Source organism: Plecotus auritus (genome assembly GCF_963455305.1).
Source record: "Plecotus auritus genome assembly, chromosome: 9".
Lineage (NCBI taxonomy): Eukaryota > Metazoa > Chordata > Mammalia > Chiroptera > Vespertilionidae > Plecotus > Plecotus auritus.
The window spans coordinates 45,538,173-45,554,823 of NC_137783.1; the positions used below are offsets into that span (position 1 = coordinate 45,538,173).

At 54.3% G+C, this 16,651-nt stretch overlaps 1 protein-coding gene across 1 annotated transcript in view; it reads left to right on the forward strand.

Moving 5' to 3' along the window:
• LOC308257819 (cadherin-23-like) overlaps window positions 1-16,651 on the forward strand; it is a gene marked incomplete at its 3' end in the record, with an annotated part of 323,284 nt that overhangs the window by 211,436 nt on the left and 95,197 nt on the right. Inside the window, exons 10-12 of the mRNA XM_080687874.1 lie at window positions 1,769-1,881; window positions 3,645-3,885; window positions 6,524-6,540. Coding sequence (XP_080544000.1) covers window positions 1,769-1,881; window positions 3,645-3,885; window positions 6,524-6,540 — 371 coding nt within the window. The remainder of the gene's footprint in view (window positions 1-1,768; window positions 1,882-3,644; window positions 3,886-6,523; window positions 6,541-16,651) is intronic.

Consider the following 16,651-nt stretch of genomic DNA (forward strand, 5'->3'; position numbering starts at 1 on the left):
GGATAACATGATCTCCCACTGTGTACAATCCCTTTACAGCTGGGCAAAGGGAGGAATAGGAAGATATGGCAGCTTCCATGGGTGACCCTTGTATCCACCTGTATGTGTTGAAGGCCTGGTATCAGTTCCCTCTTGTGGAATCAGTATCTACCCACCCCCTTCCCCAGTTCTGCCTGTCCTCCAGGGCCCAGCTCAAACCGCACTTACTGAGTGCTCATTTTGTGCCACAAGCTGTTCCAAGCATACACACACACACACACACACACACACACACACACACACACTAGAGTTCCAGTGCATGAATTCATGCATGGGTGGCATCCCCCTGGGTGGCCTGCAGGGATCAGGCCAAAACCCGCAGTCCAATGGCCGCCTGTAGCTTCTACCTGCCGCTCCCGCTCCTCCCGGCCCCACTGTGCCTGCCGCGGACTTTTGACCAATCAGTCCCATTCAGGAGAGGCTCACACTGCCACAACAGTGCTTGCCAGCCATGAGCCCTGCATCTGGCACCCTCCCAAGGGGAGTGGCCTGCTTGATCGGGCTGAATCCGGCTCTCCGACATCCCCCGAGGGGTCCCAGATTGCAAGAGGGTGCAGGCCAGGCTGAAGGACCCCACCAGTGCACAATCAATCAGACCAGGGAGGGATCATGGGAGGGCTCCAGGGCGTGTCCGGCCCATCTTGCTCAGTCCCGATGGACAGGACCACAGCAGCAAGCTAACCTACTGGTCGGAGCATCTGCCCCCTGGTGGTCAGTGCACATCATAGCGGTTGAGCGGCCTTAGCATATCATTAGCATGTTACACTTAGATTGGTTGTTCAGTTGTTCTGCTGTTCAGTCTGTTTGCATATTACCCTTTTATTATATAGGATATATATGTATTTTTTTTCACATTCATTTAATTCTCATAACCCTATGAGGTAGACCCATTGTTATCCCCATTTCACAGATAAAGAAACCAAGACACAGAGGGGTTAGATAAGTTGCCCAAGGTCATTCAGCTGGACAGTGGTGTAGGGAACCAATGCTACCCCTTCCATGAAGCTTTCCTTCTTTGAGCCTTCCCTTGTGTGAACAGCCTCCCTCTGCTACGAAATCAGAGATGCTGATTCTTACGGGTGTCAAAGCTCCCTTGCCAGGCTGCAAGTGCTTTAGAGTCAGAATCCCTGGCCCCCCACAGCGCCAAGCACAGGGCCTGGCCATGTGCCCCTTGCCCAGGGGAGTGCTATGTGAATGAATGGCAGTGAGTGGGTGAGTATGTGGGTGAACCAACACACTGGTTAGTGAGGAAGAGAGGAGAGAGGAATTGGGATTTTCCCAGGTAGACAAGTGAACACAGCCTGCTGGGAAGTGTTCAAGGGCAAATGCAGGGGCCCAGGTGGGCTGGGAGCAGCCACTCTTCAGGGGCATGCTTGCTGCTGCGTGTCAGCACGGGCCAGGGACCTTGAGGGAGAAAAGGCCTTGTCTCCAGGGGGCTTTTAGGCTGGGCGGGAAGATCACACTAGCACCCAGGAAGCCACGGAAGCACAGTGGCTACTGCCTGTGGCCGTGCATCCCCGTGTCCTCCCGTGCACTCCTATGTCCTCTCATGTACTCCCGTGCTCTCCCGTGTCCTCCTGTGCACTCCAGAGCTCTTTCCATCCTCTTTAATCCAGCCTCCATTTTAAGGGACTGACTCATCCTTAACACCCAAGAGGAGCTGTGGTCCCAGTCCCAGGTCCGCCTGTCCTGGGCCCCAGTCACAACCAGAATGTTTCTCTCCTTGCAGGGAATACCAACAGCATCTTTGCCCTGGACTACATCAGTGGAGCACTGACCCTGAATGGTCTGCTGGACCGGGAGAACCCCCTGTACAGCCACGGCTTCATCCTGACGGTGAAGGTGAGAACCCGGAAACCTCCATCTGGGTAGAGGGGATGCCCACGCCGTGGTGCCAGCCTCCAGCAGTGTCCAAGGTGTTGGCACCCAGGAAGCACATTGCTTCTGCTCTCTCACCCGGTGCTGATTCCCAGGGCTCATGCCAATGAGTATCAGGTGTAGGCTATGTCAGGGGCCTTGCTGGGAACATAGTAGGTGCTCATATTGTGGTCCATACTGTTATCCATAACTCCAAGTTCTCTGCTGCAGCCACCTCAGATTCTTACGTTTACCCCATTTCTGGGTTTTGTCCCATTTCTAATTCTCAGGGCTTCCCTGGGGCTGTTGCCTTGTTAGGAAACAGCTGTGCAGCAGGGAGGGGTGGCAGCTGCAGTGGTCCCCACCCCGGAAGGTGTGGCGGAGCACCAGCCCCACCCCGTCCCCCTCCAGCCCCTGTAGCCACCTGCCTCTCATAGCCAGTTTTAATTAAAATCAATGACTTGCTGAGCCATTCCCTGGGAAACCCATTTAGGGCATGGATCCTGCCTCGACCACAGGGGTCCTTCCTAGCCCCAGCCTTCGATTGAGGAGAGGAGGTGGCACTAAACCCGAGGAGAGAGCTCTGGGAAGAAGGCCCTTCCGTTGGTATGGGGAGGACATTGCAGCCCAGCCTGGCTCCTAACTGCTCTCCGTGACCTTGAGAGGGCCTGGGGCAGTGATAGGGTAAGGAGCCCCCTCTCACCACTGGCTCCTTCCTCTCCACCTGATAGGCAGGTGTGGGCCAACACAGCCTTTCCACCACCAGCACCAAGCCCGTGGGCCCTTCCCAGCCTTCCTTCGTGTGGAGCAGCAGCTCCAGTGGGAGAGCTGCTTCCTAGTCCCGTTGCAGCTACCAACTCACTGCGGGACCTGAGCTCCATTGTCCATCTTTATAGAAGACTAGAGGCCCAATGCACGAAATTCGTGCAAGAGTAGGCCTTTGCAGCCACAGCAGCTGCCTCGATCTCTCCCTTGCAGCCGCGGCGGCTGCCTCAATCCCATGGCTGTAGCCCCGGCTTCATCTGGAAGGACGGCCGGACAGCCGTTTGGTCGATTAGCATATTACGCTTTCATTATTATAGATGTTAGGGTGAGGTCCCAAACTGCCCTGTGAATCCAGATCCCTTGGGAGCTGGTGAAACATGCCTCATCACAGGCGTCTTGCCCAGAGACTCTGGCTCAGAGGTTGGGGTGGGGCTGGGAAGGTTTCTGGGGCTTGGGGGCTCTTGTCTAGAGACTGGACACCAAGGTATCTGATTCCATCTACTCCTGAGTCTGATCCACACCCTCACAGTGCCTAGCACAGTGTTCAGACCATAGCAGATGCTGAATTAAGTCTTGATTACATGACATGCTAGCACAAAAATTCTTGGCCTCAGTTTCATCATCTGCCAAATTGCATACTGTCCCTTTGGCCCTTGATGAGCCCCCAAGTCTATCTTATCCTCTCCACCCCACCTCGTTCCCTTGGTTCCAGAATCCTACTGCTTGAATTTGACACCTACAGTGGCTCTGTGTCTTTGTACAAGTTACTTAACCTCTCTGAGCCTCAGTTTTCTCATTGGTAAATGGGGATCAGTACAATGGGAATGCTAATGATAGGCTCTTCCTCCTGGGGCTGTGGAGAGGATGAGATGGGATAATTCACATAGAGCGCTGTGTCCAGCATTGAGAAAGCCCTGGGAAATGGTAGCTGTTATTGTGATCATGGCTGCCTTCATCCTGAAGTGTTTGTCCACTCTCTGCAGGGCACAGAGCTGAATGATGACCGCACCCCCTCCGACGCCACAGTCACTACGACCTTTAACATCCTGGTTATTGATATCAATGACAACGCCCCAGAGTTCAACAGCTCCGAGTACAGCGTGGCCATCACTGAGCTGGCGCAGGTCGGCTTTGCCCTCCCCCTCTTCATCCAGGTGGTGGACAAGGACGAGGTGAGCCCCTGGAACTATGGCCCATCTAGACCCACCACCCTGCCTGGGAGAGGCACCTGGCATCTCTGTGCTACAGCCACTCCCCTGCTGTGTTCTGAGGATAAATAAGGCTGCAAGAATCAGTAGTCTCTAACTTTTCGACTCCTTCCTACCCCCGCAAAAAAAGTTTGAGTATACACCCCCAGTATGTAGTTATTTATTTAGAAGCTATATACATGATTGTTCCACTAATACAGTATGTGCACTATAAAACATGCATCAAAAAACAGACATTTTGAAAGGTAGAGGCTCTTGTATAACTGATGACCTTGGAAGAACGTCTTACTCCTGCTTTCAGTGTAATCATGACCCCTCCTTTTCCATGGGAGGAGTGTAAGTGCTTTCAAGGAGGTCCAGGCCATAGGAGACCCCAGAGGGCTCTGGATGCCTGTAACCCCTTGCCCAAGGACCCACCTGGCTGAGGCCAGTCTTAAAAAGAAGGGACTTGGGCCTCAAGTGAGGAAGAGGTCGAGAGGGACAGGAGGGAGGAGGCTCTGGGGCGAGGCTGCAGCCCCATGAGCCTTAGCAGGCCCTGTGTCACGGGCCACGGGCCAGGCCTGGATGAGGCAGGCTTCTTTGTGGATGGGTCCTCTCAGCCTGCCTCCTCCTCAACCCCTCCTCATGGCCCCTCTCCCCTGCCTGTCACAGCCACAATTGTCAACAGGACTTATATTTATTACCGCTGCTCCCCCAGCCCACTCAGCTCAGGAATTCCATTAGGTTTCCCAGCCCGAGGTCCTTCCTGCAATGACTCCTCACTCGGGGCTCCTGCACTGGCCTTGTCCAGGCCCAGCTCTCTCCTCGCTCCTCCTGCCCCTCTGCACTCTGACTGCTCTGAAACCGCCCAGCATGCCTGCCTGCCCCTCCCTCCTTCCCCCCGAAGCCCTACCTCCCACATCCCTCTCCTCTCCTGCCAGCTTCTCTCAACTAGACATGGTCCCCTGCTAGGACTCAGAGCCACAGGGGCAGATCAGTTCCTGAGTGTGTGTGTGCACGCACGCACATGGATGCACATGCCTCCATCTCCTGCTAAGTCATTTCAGACCCATCTGTCTGATCACTAAAGTATGTATTAAGCACCTACTGTTTACAAGGATCTATATTTGGCTCCTTGAGGGAATTCAGAAGTATAACCCCAGGGTCCTTTCGCAATGACCCAAGTGTGTTGACACAAAGGTGGTATGAACCTTTTAAAACGTATACAAGCTTTGGCCGCTGTGGCTCAGTTGGTTGGAGCATTGTCCCATGCACTGAAGGGTTGAGGGTTTGATTCCCAGTCAGGCCACATACCCAGGTTGCAGGTTTGATCCCAGGTCCAGACGTGTACAGAAAGCAACTGATCAATATTTCTCTCTTGCATTGATGTTTCTTTCCCTCTCTCTCCCTCTCCCTTCCTCTTTCTCTAGAATCAATAAAAATGTGTCCTTGGGTGAGAATTTAGAAATATAAATAAATAGAATAAAACATATACAGAAATGCAGAAAGTTTAGAAAGTGGATATAAGCAGGTATAGCAACAGCCCAGGAGAGCAGAGGCTGGTACCGGCGTGTGGGCCCAGGCCCAGGGAGGCACCAGCAAGGGCTTGAGCTCGGCGAGGAAGGGGACGTAGGGGCCGGGAGTCAGGAAAGGCTCTCTGACAAGAGGTGGACGAGGGCTGAGCCTTGGGGCGTAAATCAGATAGTGAACCGAAGCGCAGGAGGGCTGGCGGGGCGGGCAGCGGCCCACAGAGAGGCCCAGAGGGAGAAGCCTGCAAGTGGATGGAGGGAACAGGTGGCGAATCATGTGACTGATGCAGGGTTTGTGTAGCGGGTGGGAAGGTGGGCTGGGACACACCTTAAATGCCAGTCAAGGAATTTGGGTTTAATCTTAGAGGCAACTCAGAGGGGAGGCAGCTTGTGTAGTGTTCATGGCCCAATCTCTGGAATCAGATGGAGGCTGTGTTCAAGTCCCGCCTAGCCATTTGCTAGTTCTGTGACCTTGGGTGAGTCATTGGCCCTTTCTAAGCCTTGCTTCACTCGTCTGTGTAAAAACGACATACTCAGGTGCACACTGCAGTTCCGTTGGTCCCTACAGCAGGGAAGGGACAGCTGGGGGGTTAAGCACCGGCTCCTCTATGCTTCGTTCCAGAGTGGGCCCATCCCCCAGAACTGGCTACATGCCCCACCTCGCTGCCAGAAGGCTGTGCAATGTGGGGAAGCAGCCATCAATCTGTGTCTGCCACAGGGGATACCAAAACAAGGATATGGAGGGGAGGAGACCCCATGATTCATGCATAGGACCTAGTGCAGTACCTGCCACACACAGGTGCTAACCAGCGGGGTTCAGTGAGCATCACCACCAGCAGGTCCCGAACCCCCCAGGCTCACCGTGACTGGTCAGGGGTGGGGGTGGAAATGGGGGTTCCAGGGTCACCCTGACCGCTTGGGTTTTATCTCAGGCTCTCTTTGCTGGAAGCCCTTTCTGAGGCATCTACAAGAATTTTAGGGGTGTCTGGGTACAGCCTGCCTCTAGTGACGGCTCCCCACCCAGGCACAGGCACCAGCACGCCTGCTGTAGACAGGGGATCCAGCACAGCTAGAGACCGTTCCCCTGTTTTCCCCAGGGAGTTGGCCAGCGTCTCTGACAGCTGTGGACTCGCCTCCTCCCCACAGGGTTCCACTTCTCCAGGGTACAGTGAGGTGCAGGAAGAGAACAATCCCGGAGGAGCCGCAGCCCCAAGGCCCAGACTGTCCCACCCTAAGGGTATCTGGTCCTCCAGCTCCCAATAGAGCTGCACCCGCTGCCCCCCCCCCCGCCTGCCCCCCGCCCCCGCCATGTGGTCCTGGGCTGCTTGATAAATAAGAGGGAGGGGCAAACTGCTTTCTAAGCTGCCTGCTCTCTTCATCTCTGATGTCTCCACTCGCCAACACCCCAGGGCACTGCGCCCAAGGCCCAGCCCCAGCGCTGAGGGTCAGGCCCCGGGTCCCAGGCTGAAGTGTTCAGCCACGTTGCCAACAGGAACAGAAAAGACAGAGGCCACTGAAAACTCAAAGAGAACTCAGGCAACTTTTGTAAGAGACTTTCTAATTGTCATTTCTCCCAGTCTCCTTTCTGATGAGAGAATGTCTGTTGGGATTTGTGTCTGAGTTGAAGGTGACTCTGGATGTGCTAAGTGTGGCAGGAAAATGTGTTCATTAAGCAAACTTGGAGGAAGAAGGGGAGCATGTGGAGAGGAGAGGTCCCTTTGTCACCGATCCTGTGGAGCCATGTCGTTCCCCCTTGCGCTCCCCATGACTGTGATCTTGCATTATTAGTGTGCGGAGCTAACACCTGTCTCCGATTAGATGGAATGAGCCACGGGCAGGGGCAGGTCTGCTTTTGCTCACCAGTGTAGACCAGTGCCCGGCACTGGGGAGGCACTTCAGTATAGTGGGGTTAAAGCATGACCCAGACTGGCCATCACTCAGGGCTGTTGTGCTAAAGCCCAAGTCCTGCCACGTTTGTGTAGGAAGGTGACCCCAAATGTCCACTTTGGGGCAGTAGAGGGTGCTGATGGCAAACAGAAAGGGAAGGAGGAAGCAGTTGAACCTTCCAGGCAGCACTTTGTAGCCATCATTCCTAATAAGGATGCTGATCTAATCCACAAAGACCAGATGCCTGCCATTCTCTCCACTGCGAAGATTCTACTCGGTTCCCCGCTGCATCCCAGGCTCTGCCGGGCCATTCCAGGCGACAAAGGGCTTGAAAGAGGCCCTTTCTATCTCCCAAGGACTCCATCCTCATTGTCAAGTCTGCGGGAGTAATTTCTTCTTATTTGCTCAGCTATAGAAAACTCACAGAAGCCCGGGAAGGAAGGGACAGGGTGAGCTGAAACCAACAACCCATTTATTCTGTGTGACAGTTGAGATGCAAATAAATGGTTGTAATGCAAATCACACCAAAAAAAATCCCAAGGCAGAGGCCCCAGGAGTCAGCCTTGGTGTGGGAGCCTCTCTGAGTTTCAAATTAAAGGCTGTGGCAGCTTCATTCCCCGTGCCTGGCTGCTGGGCGGTCTCCTGTCCTTCCTCGGGCTCAGGGAAGCCACGGGAAGCGAGCAGCACACTTGTTCGCTTTGATGCCATCCTATCCGTGCCCACCTCCTGCCCCCAACATGTTTTTTGCATTTTCTCCACTTAGTTAACTTTTCCTCTCCTGATCTTGCCTGTGCCTCCTCCCCTCCCCTCCCCCCACCCCAGTCTTATCTACAGCTGAGCCAGCCCCAGTCTGTCCTGTTTGCCCGTCTGCACCAGTGGGGTTATTGGGATGGTTGGAATTTTCCGTTCAGTTGTTCTCAGACCTTTTTCTCCTTAGAAGCAAGTGGATTATCTGTGTTCTGCATCCTGCCTCTGGAAGGTTGGGGAGGGAGGCAGGGAGTGTGGGGGACCATACATGCCTCCGGTTGCTTTACAAACTCCAGCAACAGGGTGTGCTTTTAAACACTGTTTTGCATTATGCATGACCCCTCCCAGTGGACTCAGGTAGCTAAAAACGCAGTTCCTCTCACCTGCCCCCAGCCGGGAGACATCCCTTCGTGCACATCGTGTGTTTCTCCTCAGGAGTTGGGAGCATTTGATCCACTTCATTTCTGCCTCGCTTCTGACCCACAGCCTCGCAGGACATGCCTGCTGTTGTCCTTGAGAACATTTTCGTAGAGAAACAGGGTTAGAATGGGGAGTGGGGCTCCAGTATTCCCCCACAGAGGTCTCTACTGCCTGGCTCTGGCTGCTTCTGGAAACTGGAATAGTTTCAGAATGGCCTTCAGACCTCATTCATTTGCGCCCACCCCTTCCCTGCCACCTTTCTGAGGGACTATATTGAAATTTGCACAGGTGGAGGAGGGGGTTATGCATTCATTCACTCCACAAACATCACTGTGCCCCTGCTATGTGCCGACACTGGGGGGACAGTGCTGGAGATGTGGCCCCTGACCTCCGGGAGCTTCTGTGTCGTCCAGTGGGGACGCAGAGGAATAAGCACCAGCATCGTTGCAGGTGGGAATGAAAGTCAAGAAGTCAGTAGACAGGGTGAGTTGTGGCTGGGGGCGGGGCGGAGGCGGCTATTTTTGCCTCAGTGGTACAAGAAGGCCTTGCAAGGAGGTGTGGTTAGAGCAGGGTTGCATGGTGCTGAGAGGCAGCCATGGTGCTGTGCAGGGAGAACATTCTCGCCACGGGTGCTCCCCTGCAGGGGTTAGAGGGGCCTGGAAATGGCCTGGCATCTTCAGGGAGCAGGAAAGAGGCTCCTGTGGCCCAGAGCTGAAGAGCAGTAGGAGGCGAGGCCAGTCACCAGCAGACGCCAGGCCAGGCCTCGCCAGCACAGGGAGGTGTTTTCCTGTCACTGTGGGCCCAGTGGGGAGCAAGGGAGTTGGCATGTTCTGAGTCCTCTTTCTTAAGGAGCCATCTGATTGCCGTATTGAAAATGGACTGTCAGGGGCCGAAGCAGGTAGAGGTAGGAAAGTCTCCCACACAGAAGACTCCCGCCTGCCCTGGCCACGGGTTCCAGTCGGCAGGTGCTTTCCAGCACCTAGCCTGAGGCTCTTGTGCAGTTTAGCCATTTTCCTGCTCGGGTGACTGCAAGAAGCCAAGGACCCCCATCCCCTTATAATGAAACCTGAAAAGTCCAAGAGAAACTGCCTTCAGAACTCTTCCAGGAGGACACGGAGTGGCCGCCTTGAGTCTTTGTGACAGAGCCCCCCACCCCCCACCCCAAGGTAAAATTGGCTCAGCATTTTGAACTCTGACCACTGTATTCTGTGGCCAGACCTACCCAGCAGCCGATTGGAGGTGGTAGACGAAACACAGAAGCTAGGCCCCACCACAGAGTGACTCCAGGCAAGCCATGTCCCCGTTCTGCCCGGCCGGGGTGGTTCAGTGGTTGAGCCTCTACCTATGAACCAGGAGGTCACGGTTCGATTCATGGTCAGGGCATTCGTTTGGTCCAAGAGGAGGGGAGGGTGCCACCTGGCTTCCCTCTTCACTGCCGCCCCGACGTCGGCTCATCCTCCCTTCCCCGAACTTGCTCCAGTGGCCTCTGCTCCCCGCTTCGGGCCGGGGCCAGGCACTTCTGTGGCCTCATCTCCCACCAACCTCTCCCAGCCTGCCCATGTGCTCGTTTATTGGGTACCACAGGTTAGGGAGAGAGAAGCAGCTGGAGTGGTTAAAACCAGGGCTTTGAAGCCAGACTGCCTGGGTTCAAATCCTGGCTCTGCCACTTTTGATCTGTGTGACCTTAGGGAGCTTATGTATCCTCTCTGATTCAATCTTCTAATCTGCAAAAGGGAGACAGTAAGAGTACCTGCCTCACATGTTCTTCTGAGGATTAAATAAGTCAATATGTGTACTTAGAACAGTGCCGAGCCTAGGAAAGCACCCTTGCAGGGGTCCTCAAACTTTTTAAACAGGGGGCCAGTTCACTGTCCCTCAGATGGTTGGAGGGCCGGACTATAGTTTAAAAAAAAACTATGAACAAATTCCTAGGCGCACTGCAGGCCCGGGACGAGTCGGCTGCTAAGCAGGACAGGCAGCGGCACCTGGGCGGGCCAGATAAATGTCCTCGGCGGGCCGCATGTGGCCCGAGGGCCGTAGTTTGAGGACGCCTGTATTAACGTTTGCCTATTTTCATTGGCCCCAGCCCTGAGAGCTCTATGTATCGCGCCCTTTTCAGAGAGGAGGCAGTCAGGCTCAGAGAGCTTGAAGGGCTTCCCTAAGGTCACACAGACAGTGGGTCTCAGAGCTTGGCCTTCAACTCTCAATCCTGTGCTTCTTGCATGTATTGCGGGGCTCCCCATTCTCCTCAAAAGTTTGGCCCCACCAACCTGGTGGGCCTCCCACCTCCAGCGTGGCTGGAGGGAGGCAGAGCGGGGAGCAAGGCAAGGAGGGGCGCCTGCCCGACAGAGGTGAGCCGGGACGCATCTGTTAGGAGCTAATTCCTCTTTCAGGCAGGAGATGACACGATTGATTTGTTTGAGGGGGCAAAGGAAAAACAGAGAGAATGATCCACCTCCCCAAGGAGAAAACGTCACCAAATAAATAAATGAAAGAGAGCAAATGACGGGAGAAAAGCCATATTCCACAGTGCGGGGTTTATGTGCAGGGATGGGGCCACGGGAGCGGGCCAGTGAGGAGGGGAGGTTTTCTCGTTCGCCTGCTCATCTCGGCGCTGCTTTTATCCATCACCCTCCGTTTCCATCCCACGTATGTTTCAGGCCCGTCAGAGAGCCCAGCCCGAAACCTCGTGTTTATTTAAATTTAATTTCGCATTTGTTCCCATTAGTCAGTCTGCCCAGCCTGCGGTTTCTCGGGCCCTCTCTCACGCGGCCCGCAAAGTTGTGTGGCTGCCGGTCCCTCCCAGGCTTCCTGTCAGCCAGGGGTTCTTGACCCAGGAGAGGGGGCCCATGGAACCCCCAGGCATTCATGACCCTGGATGGAGAAAACTCTGCATCTTTATTTTCACTAACCTCTCACTGAACTTGAGCCACTCCCTTTAATTATGAAAAAAAATATGAAAAAAATGAAACCACAGTGGCATTCGTGGTACCTGTGACTTTGACCCCAAGAGAAATCGCAGATATTTTCACATATTACAGGTGTCCCAGGGATCTCAAAATGCCATTCACATTCATCACTACTTTGAAATTACAGCATATAGTAGACCCATGGCCAAATCGCATTGTTTAATGCATTAAAAAGCACATAATTCTACCATAATACCCTTTAAAAATACTTTGATGACTGTATTTCAAAATAATTAGTTGACTTCGTGGTTTTGTTTTATGTTATACAATTTAAAATGTTATTCTGAGAAGGGGCTTCCCCATACTGTTAGCGGGGGGGGGGGGGGAGGGTCTATGGCCCCCAAAAAGATGCAACGCCTCTTTAATCCCTGTGTGCACTGACTGCCAACCTCAGCCTGGCTCCCTCCTCAGGCTGCCTCCCTCCAGCCCACATTTCACTATTCTGAGTTGGGGTCTGGGCCACACATCCCTGTGGGGTGGGGTAGGGTAGGCTAGGGTGGGAGCAGGGAGGACATTTGCTCCATGTCACATATTCAGCTGAGGGTCCATTTTCCAGTTCCGGACCCTCCAGGCCACTGCTCAGCTGGGCCCCTTCAATCCACTACCAGCATCTACTTTTCAGTAGAGACACGGGAAACATAGCTCCTGGCCACCCCAGGGAGCAATTCCAGCTGCCTTACTCATCCGGCCTGCTGAGGTGGCCCAGGGCCTGGACCTCTGCTTTGCTAGTTTTCCAAAGCAACTTGAACTAGAACCCAAACCCGAGAAGCAGGGACGAGAGGGCGGACCTGGCAGCCAGCATCCATGGCAGCAGATGCAGGCTCCTGCCCGCTCTGTGGATGTATGATGCTCAGGTATCCAGGCCCTTCTTTCCCTCCTTTAGGGAGGAAACTGGGATCTGGCTGGAAATCACGAACCTCCCACTGAATCCCCCAGGAGGTACAAGAGAAATGATGAAACGCCTCTAACATTCTGCACCGCTCACCCAGTGAAGGAGAGCAGAGAGGAGGTAGGGGTGAGGGCTTATCCCCACTCCCCCAGCCAGAGTGCCCATCCTGGCAGCTCCTGTTTCTCAACGGCTCTGCTGGTTCTGCTGCATAGTGTCCACCCAAAGCAACATCAGCAGAGCTGGTCCCTGGAATCCGAGGGGCCTGGGTGAGCACCCACCCTGCCTCTTCCCTGGTGGTGGTGGGCAGGGGTCTGTTTGCAAGTCCTCTGTTGTCTCAGCTTCGGCTCACATTTCTAGGGTTTCTCCCCCACGAGTAGGCTCTCCAGGAAAGTATCTGTCGACTTCAAAGCATCCGCTCTGGAAGGGAAGCCAAGGGGAGTGGGGCAGCCCTGTCTGTGCTTTTCCCATTAATTTCTCCCCAGTTGCCTTCGCTGAGGCTCTTATGGTGACGATGATGATTATGAGGATTTCTCTGTGCATGGCTGCATCCCGTGGTGTGATTCCTCTCTTAGTGCTAAGCTCCAGCCTCCCTGAGGACCGGAGGGTGTCCTCGGCAGGATGCAGACACCTCCTAATTTAGTCTCGTTTGTAATCTAATGAGCATGCTGTTTACACCAGGCCCACAGCCCTGGCGAGGTGTGAAGCAGGCAGCCTATTTGGCAGCCCTAGTGCCAGGGCCCATTCTTCACCCGCTCCCGCCTCAGTGCCCTCGGCTTAGTCCCCAGCAGCTGGAGGTCATCTTCCATATGGGATTTGGGGGTCAGTCCCCTCTCACCCAGCTCCCTGGCGGTTGTCTCCTTCCCCATGCCCACCACCACTTATGCTCGTGAGCAGGATGGAATGGATGGGAGAGAGTGGGAGTCATTTTATCATGGGAATCACTCCCTAAAACAGCGGCTGGTCTTTCTGAAGACCCCCACTGGGAGCCAAGCAGGACTAACAAACCTCACTCCCCATCCCTCTTCCTCTCTCCATCGCCTCTTGGCTGGCTCATGCCCACCATGGTGCCCCTTCACCATGGGCACCAGTGAGCCCAGTCCCACCCTAGAACGTGGTTTCTTCCTCCCACACTCCCCCCTGCCCCCTCCTCTCGCAGTGCCCCTGACAGCAACAGATGGTGTGTTTTGTCTGTGCCCCTGTCTCAAAGAGTAACGCTAAGCACAGCTCCACTGGGAGTTGTACCCAAGTGTTTCACCCCATCACTGTGACCGTGGGCTGGGAAACACCCTAATCAACATGAAACAGGGACTGAAGAGTCCCGCCGGGCAGCTGTGGTGAGGGTGTGCCACCAAGAAGGGCACAGAGCCTCCTCCCCAGAGCCAGCACCCTGTCCTGCCTGCCTGGGCACTGCAGGCTCCGTGCCCTGGGAGGGGGCATCAGTGCAGGATCTGGAGGGAGGGGCAAGAGGCCCTTCCTGGCAAAGCAAGCTTTCGTGGTGGTGTTGTCACTGCCCATGAAGGCACAGGGCAGAGACCTTCCCTTCTCCGTCCCCAGGCCTCTGTTTCCATCTGTCACCCACTTGGTTTGAAAAAGGAATTGAGAGGAAGAAGGAAGGAATGGTCAAGCTCAAGGGCGTCATACGTTGACAGCGGGTTAGCCAGTGCAGGGCAGGTTTTGCTCCTTTGTCGTGACTTGGGCCCTGAGTCTCTCTCAGGAGCAAAGCGAGGCTCAGAGAGGAACCTCCTACATAAGTCGCAGAGCAGCACAGACCACACGCAGTGAGTGTGAAGCACAGGCCGTGCGCGCCCAGGCCTGGGCAGGAAGAAGTAAGAGATGCCCTGTGGGGCTCTTGAATTGAGTGGAGAGGGGGGAATTCATCTGTTAGTTCATTATTCAGTAAGTATTTGTGGAGCAACTCCTATGTTCTGGATGTGGTTCTAGGTACCAAGTGAGCACCAAGTCCAGGCCTCAGACAGCTATGGTCCAGGGGTGGCAGACGAAAGAATCAAACAAGTAAATACATGTGTATTGTCAGGTGGTGTGTGAGCCATGGAGAAAAATAAAGCCAGGCGAGGGGTTTAAGGGAGCCCTGGGAAGGGGGAGGGGTCAGTGGGAGCTTCTCTGATAAGATGACATTTGAGGCGAGACCTCAGTGAAGTGGGGGCGAGCCATGTGGATACTGGAAGGAAGAGCATTCTAAGCAGGGAGAACAGGAAGCACAGTGACCTGCACACCAGTAAAGGAAGAGAGGAGGTCAGACCCGCTGGAGCGTTGTCAGGGCTTGGCATTCACAGGAGGGAGGCAGGCAGCTACCTGAGGGTAGTGAGCAGGGAGCTAGTGACTTGATCTGATTGACATTTCAAAAGGATGCTCTGTGTAAACAATCCAATGCCCATCAGCTGATGAGTGGGTAGAACAGAATGTTGTCTCGCTACACAGTGGAATATTATTCAACCACTAGAGGCCCAACATTCGTGCACTGGAGGGGTGGTCCCTCAGCCTGGCCTGCACCCTCTCACAGTCCGGGACCTTGCAGGCATATCCTCCTGCGAGGGTCCTTAGCACTGCCGCAGACGGGAGAGGCTCCCGCCACCATTGCTGTGCTCACCAGCCATGAGCCTGGCTTCTGGCTGAGCAGCGCTCCCCCTGTGGGAGCGCACTGACCACCAGGGGGCAGTTCCTGCATTGAGCGTGTGTCCCCTGCTGGTCAGTGCACATCATAGCGACCGGTCGTTGTGCCGTGGCAGTCGCTTGGGCTTTTGTTATATAGATTATGGTAGTGAAGTACTGATAGATACTACCACACGGGTGAACCTAGAAGACATTGTGCATGGTAAAAGAAGCCAGACTCAAAAGGCCACATCGTGTATCATTTTATTTGTATGAAATGTCCACAAGAGACAAATCCACAGAAAGGAGTCAGGTGAGTGATTGTAGAGACCAGGGCAGTGGTCGGCAAACTCATTAGTCAACAGAACCAAATATCAACAGTACAACGATTGAAATTTCTTTTGAGAGCCAAATTTTTTAAACTTAAACTTCTTCTAACGCCACTTCTTCAAAATAGACTCGCCCAGGCCGTGGTATTTTGTGGAAGAGCCACACTCAAGGGGCCAAAGAGCCGCATGTGGCTCGCGAGCCTCAGTTTGCCAACCACTGGACCAGGGGAGGCGGATGAGGAGTGAGCGCTCATGGGTGTGGGGATTCCTTTTGGAGAGATGAAAATGTTTGGGGATCAGATAAAGGTGGTAGTTGCAATATGAATATACTAAAAACCTCTGGATTTGTATGCTTTTGATGTTAAAACAGTGAATTCATCTCTAACAAATTTTTTAAAGGAACACTCTGGCTGCCCAGGGTGAATAGACAACACGGGGCAGGACGGTGATTGCAGGCGCTGTGGAGAGTGCAGTGGTCAGCCCCTGGGCCCAGTTGGAGGGAGAGGCAGTAGGGTTTGCTGGTGTGTGGGGGGTGGCCTAGGAAGGAGGTGAGAATGACTACACAAGGTGTTTGACCCGAGCAGTTAGAAACATGGAGTTCTTACTTCCTGAGATGGAGAAGCAGCAGGTTCGGAGGGGAAGGTGGAACTCAGTTAGCTTTCAGCATATTATGTGTGACGTGCTTGTCAGACACCACATGGGAGTGCCGAGAAGGTAGAGGGCTGTGCTGGTAAGAATCCACCAGGCAACTCTGGGGCGGGGGAGGGGCTCCTCATTTGTAACTTGTGGATTTCTGTGTGTAGATGCTCCTACCACAGCCCAGCTCCAGCTACCAATGTGACTCACTGGCTCTCCCCGAGTCTGGAAATCTAACTGGAGCCTTGATGAGCCAAGCAGGCTCCCGCCACCCCTCTGTGGCTCTGGCTGGAGACGGAAATGTCAGCGTCGCCAGGCCAGCATCTGGACTGTATATAAAGCCACAGGGCTACGCCCTTGCCGGTTTGGCTCCGTGGATACAGTGTCGGCCCTCAGACTGAAGGGTCCCAGGTTTGATTCTGGTCAAGGGCATGCATCTCAGTTGCAAGCTCAATCCCTGGCCCCACCCCAGTCAGGGTGTCTGCGGGAGGCAACCCGTCAATATTTCTCTCTGTGTCTCTCTCCCCTCCTTCCACTCTCTCTAAGAATCAATGGAAAAAATTAAAAAATAATAATAATAAAGCCACAGGTCTAGCTGGGCTCACTGCCAGTTGGGTGTGGGTGGATCAGAGAGCAGGGCTGGGGCTGAGCAGCCCCTGGGATCCCCAGTGTTAGGGGAGATGAGGATACACCAGTAAAGACACTGAGAAGGAGCGGCCCCTGAGGTAGGAGAGGACTAAGAGGGAGCACTAGGCGACCGGAGGAGGATGGAGGCAGTGGGAGGACG